This window comes from Arachis hypogaea, chromosome 16, assembly GCF_003086295.3.
Source record: "Arachis hypogaea cultivar Tifrunner chromosome 16, arahy.Tifrunner.gnm2.J5K5, whole genome shotgun sequence".
Lineage (NCBI taxonomy): Eukaryota > Viridiplantae > Streptophyta > Magnoliopsida > Fabales > Fabaceae > Arachis > Arachis hypogaea.
Window position 1 is genome coordinate 13,492,355 of NC_092051.1, and position 11,635 is coordinate 13,503,989.

Sequence of the window (11,635 nt, forward strand, 5' to 3'; positions counted from 1 at the left end):
AGTAATGTTAGAAGTACTTTTACTAATATAGTAGCCTTAATTAATTAATATACAACTTAATATTTATGAAGACTACATTAATTTCTTGAAGAAAAATAATAAATTCATCATCAAGATAAATTTTAGATTATTATGGTCAACTTCATTTTATTGCATGGTGAAGTAGTTATATGGGAGAGATAAAATACTGATATATTTTCAAATGACAATATTTGGAGCCATATTTTTTATGCATTCAGTTTTTAGTTTTGTATTCCTAAATTACTGTTAAAAACTTAAAATAAATAAATAATTTTAAATATAATAAATATATAATTATAAATATTAAATAAAATAAAATAATTTTATGCTATTAATTATCTCCCTAGCATTATTCTTTTTAAAATAGTTGGATATACTGTTGCGACTTTAAAATTTCAATACATTCATGATAAAAATTAGCTATAAATTTTGTACAAAACGATCGTGAACCCATTTATATTAAAAAAAATTAAATTATTGTTAGATAAATATTTATAAATGATTATATTATATATTATAAAATTACTTTTTTTTTTAAATTTAAACTGATGAAAAAACACACATAAATAATTATATTTCGAACACATTTTTTATATAAAAGTTTCTTTTTAAATTTATGTAATTTTTTTATAAAAATTTGAAATGATATTATGAAATTAATTATCCTAAAAATTTAAGCATAAAAGTATATAAATGATCATATTATAAAAAAAATTAAGAATAATTCAAAATAGTTTAGAAAAAAAAGGATAACTTGTCAAAGTGGATTGACATATAATAAATAATGTTCCCCCAATTTGCAATTCTCTTTTCATAATTAGTAAGTGGCTAGCTATTACGTTGTGCTACACTTCTTTTCATAGTCAATCGCTTATGGAGGTTAAAAATCGAAGATTCCTTCCCCTCTACTATCAATTCATACACACAGATTACAATTTTTTTTATATATTCCTTCCTTCTTCTCTGAGGTCCATTATATATTATTATATATTTTTTTTCACCGTCTTGGCCTGTCACTCTTGTCTTCCAAAGTCCACGCCTCTTTACATTAGAATAAAACCGAATTCTATTGCTATATTATTTTTAATTAATCACCATACCCCATCTAAAGATATCTTGGTAATCCTTTCATATAATAATAATAATAATAATAATTAAGAGAAAATTTAAGAGACCAGTACTTTTATTAAAATTTAGCTAACACTTAATCAATAAAAAAAAAAATAATTTTATATCATTAAATATAATTTTACACTATTAAAAATACTAATAATAATTAATTAATAATTACAAATCACAAAATCTATTAGCCTTAACACTCTTCAATAATTAATCATAACAAGACTCTAGTTATTTCTCCTCATCCCTTTAACACCTCTTCCCTACTTAGCTAACTAGCTAGCTTCTATATATATATACATCTATGATATATGATGCTACCTTTCTTCAACCAAAACGTTACTATATATATACCACTCCAACGTTAATTAGTTGCTTCATAATTATTTCTTCCGTTATATTAATTAATAATTATAATAACTTTTATATTGATCTATATATATATAGCAATATGATAGTGCCATCTCTAAACACAGACACTAGTATGAATTCGAAGGCTACAAGAACAAAGAGGAAAACAAAGGAAGAAACAACAATGGCAATTCCAAGAATTGACCTATCGATGGAAAATAGGTCAGAGTTGTCGGAACAAGTGGTGAAGGCGTGTGAGGAATTCGGAATCTTTAAGGTTGTGAATCACAAAGTTCCAAGAGAAGTGATTTTGAGAATGGAAGAGGAAGGTGCTGAGTTCTTTGCCAAAACCAGCTCGGAGAAGCAACAAGCTAGCCTACCAAACCCTTTTGGCTATGGATGCAACAACATTGGTAACAATGGCGATGTCGGTGACCTTGAGTATCTCCTTCTTCACACCAATCCTCTCTTCATCTCTCAATCTTCCAAATCCATCTCCAATCACCCAAACAAGTTCAGGTATTTATGTCCTCACCTCCTTTTAAAATTAGGTCAAAATCTTATATGCATCGTATTTATAAGTATGTCTAATTTTGATGTACAGACAATTACACAGTCGTATTATTATCGCATCTGTATTTATTATTCACACGATTAATATAAAAAATAGTTATTTTTATTGATGTAACATTATATAATTAAATGTAGTGACTTTATATTATATTTTTTATTTTTTATTTTTAGTATTAGAAGTGATTGATAAAAAATTCATATCATACAAAAATTATACAAATATGGTTTCTCTAACGCAAAATATACATATATAGATGTGGTATATGATATATATAAATATTTTTAGTTACATTAAATTTTTTTAAATAGAGTAAAAACAAGTCATATAATATGTGTAAGACTGAAATTTAGTATTTTATCTTATTATTGTCTTGTCGTCCCTGATCAACACAAATATATAATTTGAGTCAAATATTTTTGTTTATATATCATCACTTCATAGTTTAGATTCATTATATAGCTAGGATAGGGGGACTTTGCTCTGACTACTGTTACGACTTTGACATGCACTTGATTTAATTTCCTTAATTTTCTCTTATTTGTTGGCATCTTCAAGTTTTGATTTCTTTTTTCTTATTATTCCTCACGTGAGACGTAACATTTGAAAGACTACTCAAACATAATAATAATAATAATAATAATAATAATAATAATAATAATAATAATAATAATAATAATAATAATAATAAGAAAAAGGAAGGAAGATCAGAAGGAAAACCCAGTAATTAATATTTTGGAAGAATTACAGTGGGCTATGCCTCTTAATGGCCATATCTTATCATAGATATATTTAGATAATGTACGGATCGGAGTAGAAGTTTTAAATAAAACAAGGTATGGTGAAGTCAACTTATCAATAAATATATATATTAGCATTCACGAATCAATATATAGTGTATTACGTAGTTATTTTCACACATATATATATATATATAGACACACACACACATACGTGATAAAGACTGTTACACGTTGGAATTAGTTAATAGGTAGCGTTTGGTGGAGAGATAGAGACCGAAAGACTAAGACTGAGAGACAGAGACTAAGAGACAGAGATTGAAATAAATCTCAGTATTCTGTTTGGTGCAAAATGAGAGACAGGAATTGAAACAAGAATGAAACTCTAATTTAATTTGCACAAAGGGTAAAATTAGAATTAATTAATTAAAATGAAAGTATTTTAGGTATAAAATGTTATTAAAGTTTCAGTCTCCATCTCTAAAAATTTCAGTCCCTGTGTCTCTACTTTTTGGAGGTACTGAAATACTGAAATTTTAGAGACAGTGACAGAAATTTTAGTACCAGTCTCTGAACTAACAAACACGATACTGAATCTCAGTCCTCAATCTCTGTCTCAGTACCTCAAAACAAACGCTAACTAAGAGCCACTCTGATTGATCAATGTTTTTCACTTTCGATCCACACATAGTGTAATGTTGACCTTATATATATATATATATATATATATATATATATATAACCAGTTAATAAATCAATTATTTGTATAAAATACATACATATATTAAAAATAATTAAATTATATATATTTTTATACATAAATATATAATAATTAATTTATATATAATATTTTTGTAACCCTATTTATAAGTTTATTATAATTATTCTTTAAAAAACAATTTTAATTTTTTCCAGCAATTTAATTAACCTACTGAAGGTGTTATAGTACTTCTATAGCTTACTAATTAAATAATGAGTTATTCTCCGACTTTTTTTCTTAATTTAATTTATATTTTAATTTCTACATTATTAAATTGATGGGTCAATCGATTATGCGCGAGAGTGATGTGATTCTTTTAAAACAAACTATATTTGACAGAAAGTAGCATATAATCATGAAATTAGAACCTTATCTTTAAGTTATATTGTATCTTAAATTGGCAAAATATGTGAGATAATTGATTTGTTAATATGTAACCTACTTCCTAAAAAAGGTGAAATATACATCAAAATAAATTAAAGTATATATTATATGAACTGCAATCACGTTACCTATAAGGTTTACCATAAGCCATTAAACCTAGCTATACATATAGCCTGCCTTTTGGGTTAAGAAAATGCTTTTCAATTCAACATTTAAGCTATAAAAAATACTTTACCAACATATGCTTTATCACTTATGTATTTTGATGTGATGTCCATTATTTATGAGGAATGATATTTCTATTAAGTGGCAACTTTGTTAACAAACAAAGGCTTAGCAAACTTGCCAATGAGTAATAGTTTCCATACTCAATTAAGAGGTTACGAGTTTGAGTCTCATATCTTTAGTAAAAAAAAAAGGTTAGCAAACTTTCTTTTCAATCGCACATTTATACTCTTTTTACTACAATAATACAATATGCAATAAATAATTTCTTTTGCTTGATAAAATTTTAGATTTATACAGATATCATTACCCATTATTTAATATAATACATGAAAAATTGAAAATACTATGAAATCAACACTTTTAATGTAAAAAAATAGAAAATAAACTAATATTAATCCAAATATAAAAATAAAAATATTAATCACCTAATATTTCCCTTATCTATAACACAATTTATTTAAGGTTTAAATGATATTTTTTTTTGGATATATGACTTATTACGGATCCACTCCCCTGACCTATATCAATCTAAAGTACTTAAAATCAAATTCAAAATTAAACCTAATTTCTAGAAGAAAGACATGGACAATTAACTAGACAGGCATAACTTTTGGCTTTATATCTGAAATTGACTGTTACCCCTTAGGGATGGCAAAACGGGCTGGTCCGCCCCAACCTATCCCGTTCTGCCTAGGCCCGCCCTATAAACGGGGTGAGTCGGCCTGCCCCGCCAACTAAAATGGGTTTAAAATGCTAGCCCACCCTCCTTTATGGCGGATTGGTGGGTCGGCGGGCTAGCCCGCTTGATTTTTTTTTTAAAAAAATAAAATTCATTAAAATTAACTAAAAAATAATAATTAAAAAATCAAATACAAATAAAAAATAGTCAAATTATAATATAATTTTTTATTATTTTTTTATTATTTTTTAACTTTAATAAAATTGTTCAAAATAATATTTGTCAATAAAACTATCTTTATTTTAAAAAAACAAGTCACATAATTCGAACAAATATACGAAATTGTAAAATAAAATAAATAAAGTTAATAACTAAAAAAAGAATAAAAATAAAAACAAAAAAGTGTTCGAAAATTCTATAATTATTAATTTTATAATAGTAATCACTCTTTTATTTAATAAAAAAATATTCGGCCCGGCGGACCGGCCCGCCCCGCCCGCCAAAACCCGCCAATTTGGTGGTGCGAGTTTGGTGGGTTCAAATCCTAGCCCGACCCGCCTTTTTAGCGGATTTAGTGGGTCGGCCCGACGGGTTCAACCCGTTTTGCTACCTCTGTCCCCACTAAACGGGTATTTTTTGTACTAGATAGAATAAAAAATGTTTGGTAACAAAAATATATTCAAAAAAATTATTAAAATTTATTTTTTTATTTTATTTAATATACTTTATAATAAATAAATTTAAATTATTTGGATGGATTGTTTTTTATTTTCCTAGCCTTATGTCGGAGTAGAATTATGCCTTCATTTATAAGCAGAATTATATACCCAGCTGAAAAGTGATGAAAAGGCAACCGTTTATATCCATTATTTGTCATATTTCATGAAACTATGTTACGTATATTTTATTCCTTAGAAAAGACAGGGACCTTACTATGTTATTGGTGTACTCTATCATAATCATCATATCATATATGGTTCCATGTATACACAATTCCAATATCTCACACTCACATTTGCACTTACAAAAATAAAGAAATAAATAAATAATACTAAGATACGATGTAGCCTTATATTGTTAGATTTCACTAATAACATAACCTAGATATTTTAAACTAATTTAGGTTGATCAAATAGTGAATGATTAACTGATTCATTTTTTTAAGTAAGTATTAAACATTTAAATTTTATCTTAGGTATATAATAATCTATTGTTCAGTGGCACATATATAATTTTTTTTGTCAGACAAAAAAAGAAAGAAAAAACTCAAGATATTCCATACCCTATAATTACATAATCGGTTTCTCTTTGACTACCCTACATATATAATATTTTTTTTTTATTGCATGCTAGTACGGTATCAATGTTGATATCATCATTCTGCTTCCGAAAAAATAGAGCAAATGTAGGACTGGCAAAGTCAAGAAGAAATCAATTAATAAACGACACAACCCAAAAGCATAATATATATAGTATATATGCATAGAAAATATAGAAATTCAAAAAGGGGTTTATTCTGTGTCTCACGTTGTAATAAATAAAGTAACAAAGCAACAAAAATATAAAATACAAGGTAGCAAGATGAGCACTAAATTAAAGGTTGTGTGATACAATTTGGGGAAAAAGTCAAAGTTATTATTGGCTTAATGTGAAAATTGATTGATGAATTGCAGCGGTGCTGTGAATGATTACATAGAAGGAGCCAAAAGAGTAGCATGTGAGATTCTTGATCTTGTGGTAGAGGGTTTGGGGGTCCAAGACAAGTTTGCACTTAGCAAGCTAATCAAAGACGTGCAAAGTGACTCAGTGCTGAGGATCAATCACTACCCTCCCAACATGAACAAAATTAAACAAAGTACTTGGGATTGGGACATGGACCCATGTGCTACTTCAAGTTCAAAACTAGGTAACACCAACAATGCCATTGGCTTTGGGGAACACTCTGACCCTCAGATCCTCACCATCATGAGCTCCAACGACGTCGCCGGCCTCCAGGCCACCACCCACCACGGCATCTGGTTCACTGTCCCTCCTGACCCGCCTCACTTCTTCGTCATGGTCGGCGATGCCCTCCAGGTTTTGTTTCTTCTCACCTCAAATCTTATTTAATGGGGCAAATGTGTACCTTCCAAAAATAATCCTCTCAATTTTTTTTATTGACATTGTTATGTGTGATGTTTAATCATTTAATATTTTTTTTATTTTTTTGTCCTATTTAAAAAATATATGGTAAAAGACCACATCAATTAATTGAAAAAATAAAAATAGAGGGAATCAGTTTCGGTAATTTACTAGCTAGCATGTGTTGTTATTAGTAAACCAATATTTAAATAGGTGAAGGCTTACGTGTAATTATTTTTACGTAAAGTTGTTGATAATTGAAAATTATTAGATAATAATTTAATTATAAAATTTACATAAAGACAACAAATTACATTGTTAAATGAATATTCTTAAGTTGGCGTTTAGGTAAGGAAGCATAAAATAAAAACACTATTTTTCAACCTCCAAAATTTTTGTTTTTGCAATGAAAATTTCCTTTTCTTTCTAAGGATATTTCATAGTTAAATTCTATTTATATTAATTGGTGTAACTTGCATGAAAATATAGAGTGATAAGTTATTATGCCATTTATTTATGAATGACCAAGTATGGTTACATGAATGAAGGTTTTTACAAATGGAAGGTTTACAAGTGTGAGACACAGGGTGCTGACTAACACACTGAAGGCAAGGATGTCAATGATGTACTTCGGAGCACCGCCACTGAATTGGTGGATCACTCCGCTGCCGGAGATGGTTTCATCACCGCAAAACCCAAGTCGGTATAAGCCCTTCACATGGGGTCAGTACAAGAAAGCTGTATACTCTCTTAGACTTGGGGACTCTCGGCTTGACCAGTTTAAGGTTCACCATGACACCCCTTATTAGCTGCTTGCTTCTCCATCAAATTTTATATGTTGATTTCTTGATTTTTGTTTCTTTTTTTAAGTAATACTAGTTTGTTGTTCTTAGCATATAGTTTCTTCTATGGCTTTGAGAGATTTTGGTAGTGTTTAAGAAACTCGATTTAGGGATTATGATATACTTCGAGAAGACAAGATCATTTGATCGGCCATGCTTGTTAAAGATAAACAAGCATTTAAATCAAATTTTATTCAATATTGTTTACTATTATTTTGATATGATATAGTCTCTTAAATTTACTGATTATGACTTGAATGATGAACTCAGGATTGGTCACTTAATTCATGTTAAGAAAGTTAAAAATGTTTTGGTTGAATAGGACCTTTGCATGTTGTTTGTGCTTCAATTCAACTTCCCTGTTCCTACCTCTTCCCTCTTAATCTTGTTATTAATATTATTATTGATTTTACTTTTGGTAAGGAAGTGAAAAGTGAGAACAACTTTATGTCTATAATGAATTTTGAATACATTAAAATTTAAGTTAAAAACTTCATTTTCTATCAGACAGGCTTTTGCACTTTTTTTTTCCATTAATTAATATTGTAAGTGGCTTGGTGTCTTTGGCGCACATGTAGGGTCCAGTAATATTTATTAGCCCAAATGAGCTACGTTATTAGCCACAAAGCCCATTAAGCCTTGCAAAAGAAATGCTAGTGTGACATTAATCTCCACCGTTTTCAGTGGTTAGTTTGCAGTTGCAAGTATTACTACGAGGTTCAAAGATGATTTAAACTTCGAACTAATCGGCGAAGTTATCAACACTATTTCCCAATTTTACGAATCTCATTGATAATTATTCAATCAATTTTAGATGCAGAATTCAATCAAAATAAATAGCATAAATTGGATGGGTGGGTGATCCAATAAACCAATCAAAGAGAGTTTAATAATAATGCTGCAAAAAACGAGCAATAAAGATTTCAGAAGAGATAGCTTTGCGTCTTCATTGTCAAACTTCTTTTCCAATTTCAACCATTTCAAAATTACAAAAACAAACTGAAAGAATAGGCTTAAGAGATCAGTCAGGTTTGCAGGGTGATTGACACGCAAAGAAATCTTAAGAGAAAGAGAAAACACTACATTTCGCTGCTTCTAATTCAGATTCAGATGCTAGAATGAAATTCTCAATTTCTCATCCTCGTCAATCTTAGGTGCAGTTATCGGTTAAATCACTACTTTTATCTCCTCCCTCTAAACCATATTATAGATTTGCTAGATCAATATTAGTAGAGAAATTAAAAGTGAAATCGATTTTATGTACATAATGTACTTTGAACACTTTTAAAACTTGTAGTTAAAAAAAAAAACACAGTGATAACAGGAAAAATGAAAGAGCAGAAGAAGACAATAGAGCAGAAAACTTGTAAAAGAGGGGAAAGGAGATAACTCAGTGATGGCAAAGGTTTTTATGGTTCGATTCTGCCAGCAATGTTCCTCAACTAAAGATTTCAGAAGAGGGAGCTTTTATATCCTCATTGTCAAAACTCCTTCCCCCGTTTCAAAATGAAAAACAAAATTGAAAGAAAATGCTTAAAATAAAAGTAAAGAAAAGAGGACGAAGAAGCGTAAGAGATCACTCAGGTCAGCGGGGTGGTCGACACGCAAAGCAATCTCAAGAAAGAGAGAAAGCACTGCATTCCGGTCTGTTGAGCTTGAATTTCATGGAGTCATCACCGTGATCTCACAAACATCTTATATTAAAAAAAACGAAAGAGAAAATATGTTTTCAAAGATGAAAAAACACTAGAATCATGAATCGGTAATCAACAAGAAATTGTTGAAAGGAACCTGTGCCGAGTGCTATCACATGAGGACGGTGATGAGAGATGACAAGAGTCTGAATTTATAGGATGCAATTAGGGTTATTGTACACAGAATAGAGAATACTAAACGCCGTCGTTTCCTTGCCTCAAGTCAAGTGCTTAACTAGGTTTTCCGTTTTTCCCCTTTGACCCTTTCCCTTATAAATTAATGTTGGGACTTGGGAGTTTTGATTTTGTTCCTTGCTAAAAATATAGTTTTACTTTCTATATATATTTAATTGGTTTAATTATTCTGTTAGTTCATATAATTTTGTAAAATTTTTAATTAAATTTTTAAATTTTTTTTAATTAAATTTTTATACCAATTTTTTTTTAATTAAGTCTCTCTTAACAGTAATTGGTTTAATTATATAGAAATCCAATTAAAAAAAAGAATTGGTACAGAAATCCAATTAAAAAGAAAAAAAAAATATAAGGACTCAATTAAAAAAAATGGTACAAGAACTCAATTAAAAAAAAAAAGTATAGAGACTTAATTAAAAATTTTGCAAAACTATATGAACCAATAGAGTAATTAAACCTATTTAGTTTTGATATTTCGTTTCTAACTCAAATTAAGAGATAATATTAATTTAAAGATTAGCACAAATATATTATTTGAACAGGGGGATTAAAAATAAAACATGTAAAAATTTTGGAAATACTAAATTGTTCTCTTAATCTTTATTTATTTTTAAAGTTTAAGAAAATAAGTCATACATTTTAAAATAAAAAGAAAGTCATACTGATGTATATGATCAAATTCTTAAATATCAAAGTATACACTGAGCATGTACAGCAAATGCTTAAAAATTCTGAAGTAATTACATAGTTAAGTTCAATATCTTCTTGAAGAAACGAAATCAAATCCATATCCGTCTACTAATTAATACCGAAATGGAAAATTCAAAGAGTGAACATACACCACCATAAGCCCCCACTGCTAAGTAAAAATCATATCTATTGAAGCAAAAAAATAATATCTACCCTAGCTAGTCTCTAAATGTTTACCGACCATTTAATATAAACTTATAAAGTTAAGTTCCTCTGTTTTGCTTTCCTCAAAGTCATGGATAGCTTGAGTGCTATCATCAACCACAAGTACTTGTTCATACTCTTCATCTCCACTTTCACCGCCATCACCTCAATTTTATTATTTAGCACCCTCAACTTCAGCAATTTGTATAGCTTTTCCTGTGTCCTTTTTTATGTTTTATTTGTATATAACCCGTACTACGCAATGAAATGAACCTAATATTCCATTCCAAATTTCCAATCATTCTCTCAAGCAAATTAAAAATAGAAATTGAATTAGTAGCAAGCAAATTAGCAATGACTTAATCCAGTAGCTAAGGTAATTGTCAAAAAGAGCGAATAGGATTAGGTTTAAGGCTTTAAGCACAATACCGTACTAACAACGAGGATAGATTCCATACATGTACAAGATGTGAAGAGCATGAATACCTAACCTGCACAGGAAGCTTCCAATTAATTGAGCCATGGAGAGCAGAGCATAGGAGAGCTTCAGGCAGAAGCCCGGAAATGAGGGGAAAGGGTGCTTCAACGTGATGGCAACTAATTAACAAACTAAACTAAGAGGAGAAAGAAGAGAAAATAGAAATAATACAACATAACTCACCTTGAGGCCTCTCTAAGCAGTTATGGTGTTCACTGAAATAGTAGTATAATATTGTGTCGGCCAGGTAGGTGGTTGGAAATTCATCAATGTTTCTGTGTGTAAGTATGAGTGGCTGTTCATTTTATTTAATATTTTTTTATTTATTAATTAGATTTGGATACAATAATATAATTTTTTTTTCATTTATCATGATAAAACATTTTTTAAGTAAAATAAATAAATAAATAATCGTAGTTGTTTTAAAACAAAAATTTCTGATTTTTTTAGTGAATTTACTTTCACTTAAAAAAATATACTAAAATTTTAAAAAAGGATATTTTTATTAAATTTTTTTTATCCAAACACATAGAAAATAAATAAACTCCTAAAGATAAC

General features: G+C 28.9%; 1 protein-coding gene, 1 long non-coding RNA gene and 2 other non-coding genes across 4 annotated transcripts; 1 reads left to right on the forward strand and 3 right to left on the reverse strand.

Moving 5' to 3' along the window:
• The first annotated feature begins 1,606 nt into the window (after positions 1–1,606).
• On the forward strand, positions 1,607–8,056 carry LOC112758804 (gibberellin 2-beta-dioxygenase 2-like). Its single transcript, XM_072219850.1, has 3 exons — positions 1,607–2,010; positions 6,527–6,929; positions 7,523–8,056. Exons 1-3 carry the CDS (start codon positions 1,625–1,627, stop codon positions 7,781–7,783), a joined length of 1,050 nt encoding a protein of 349 aa, XP_072075951.1. The 5' UTR covers positions 1,607–1,624; the 3' UTR covers positions 7,784–8,056.
• A 1,146-nt stretch (positions 8,057–9,202) lies between these two features.
• Positions 9,203–9,305, reverse strand: LOC112759852 (small nucleolar RNA R30/Z108). The gene has a single exon (XR_003180318.1). It is a non-coding gene; the product is annotated as a small nucleolar RNA R30/Z108 (small nucleolar RNA).
• Positions 9,306–9,390: 85 nt separating this feature from the next.
• Positions 9,391–9,500, reverse strand: LOC112762061 (small nucleolar RNA Z107/R87). The gene has a single exon (XR_003182420.1). It is a non-coding gene; the product is annotated as a small nucleolar RNA Z107/R87 (small nucleolar RNA).
• A 1,362-nt stretch (positions 9,501–10,862) lies between these two features.
• LOC112758832 (uncharacterized) lies at positions 10,863–11,400 on the reverse strand. The gene is made up of 2 exons (XR_011873912.1): positions 11,261–11,400; positions 10,863–11,090 (listed from the first exon to the last, which is right to left on the reverse strand). It is a non-coding gene; the product is annotated as an uncharacterized lncRNA (long non-coding RNA).
• Between the last annotated feature and the right edge of the window lie 235 nt (positions 11,401–11,635).

What these genes read in the sequence shown, in the direction of transcription:
- LOC112758804 (XM_072219850.1), top strand. Translation starts at nt 1,625, where the DNA reads ATGAATTCGAAGGCTACAAGAACAAAGAGGAAAACAAAGGAAGAAACA. An exon ending in AATCACCCAAACAAGTTCAG is followed by an intron (nt 2,011 to 6,526) that starts GTATTTATGTCC and finishes GATGAATTGCAG; the next exon opens with CGGTGCTGTGAATGATTACA. An exon ending in TGGTCGGCGATGCCCTCCAG is followed by an intron (nt 6,930 to 7,522) that starts GTTTTGTTTCTT and finishes ACATGAATGAAG; the next exon opens with GTTTTTACAAATGGAAGGTT.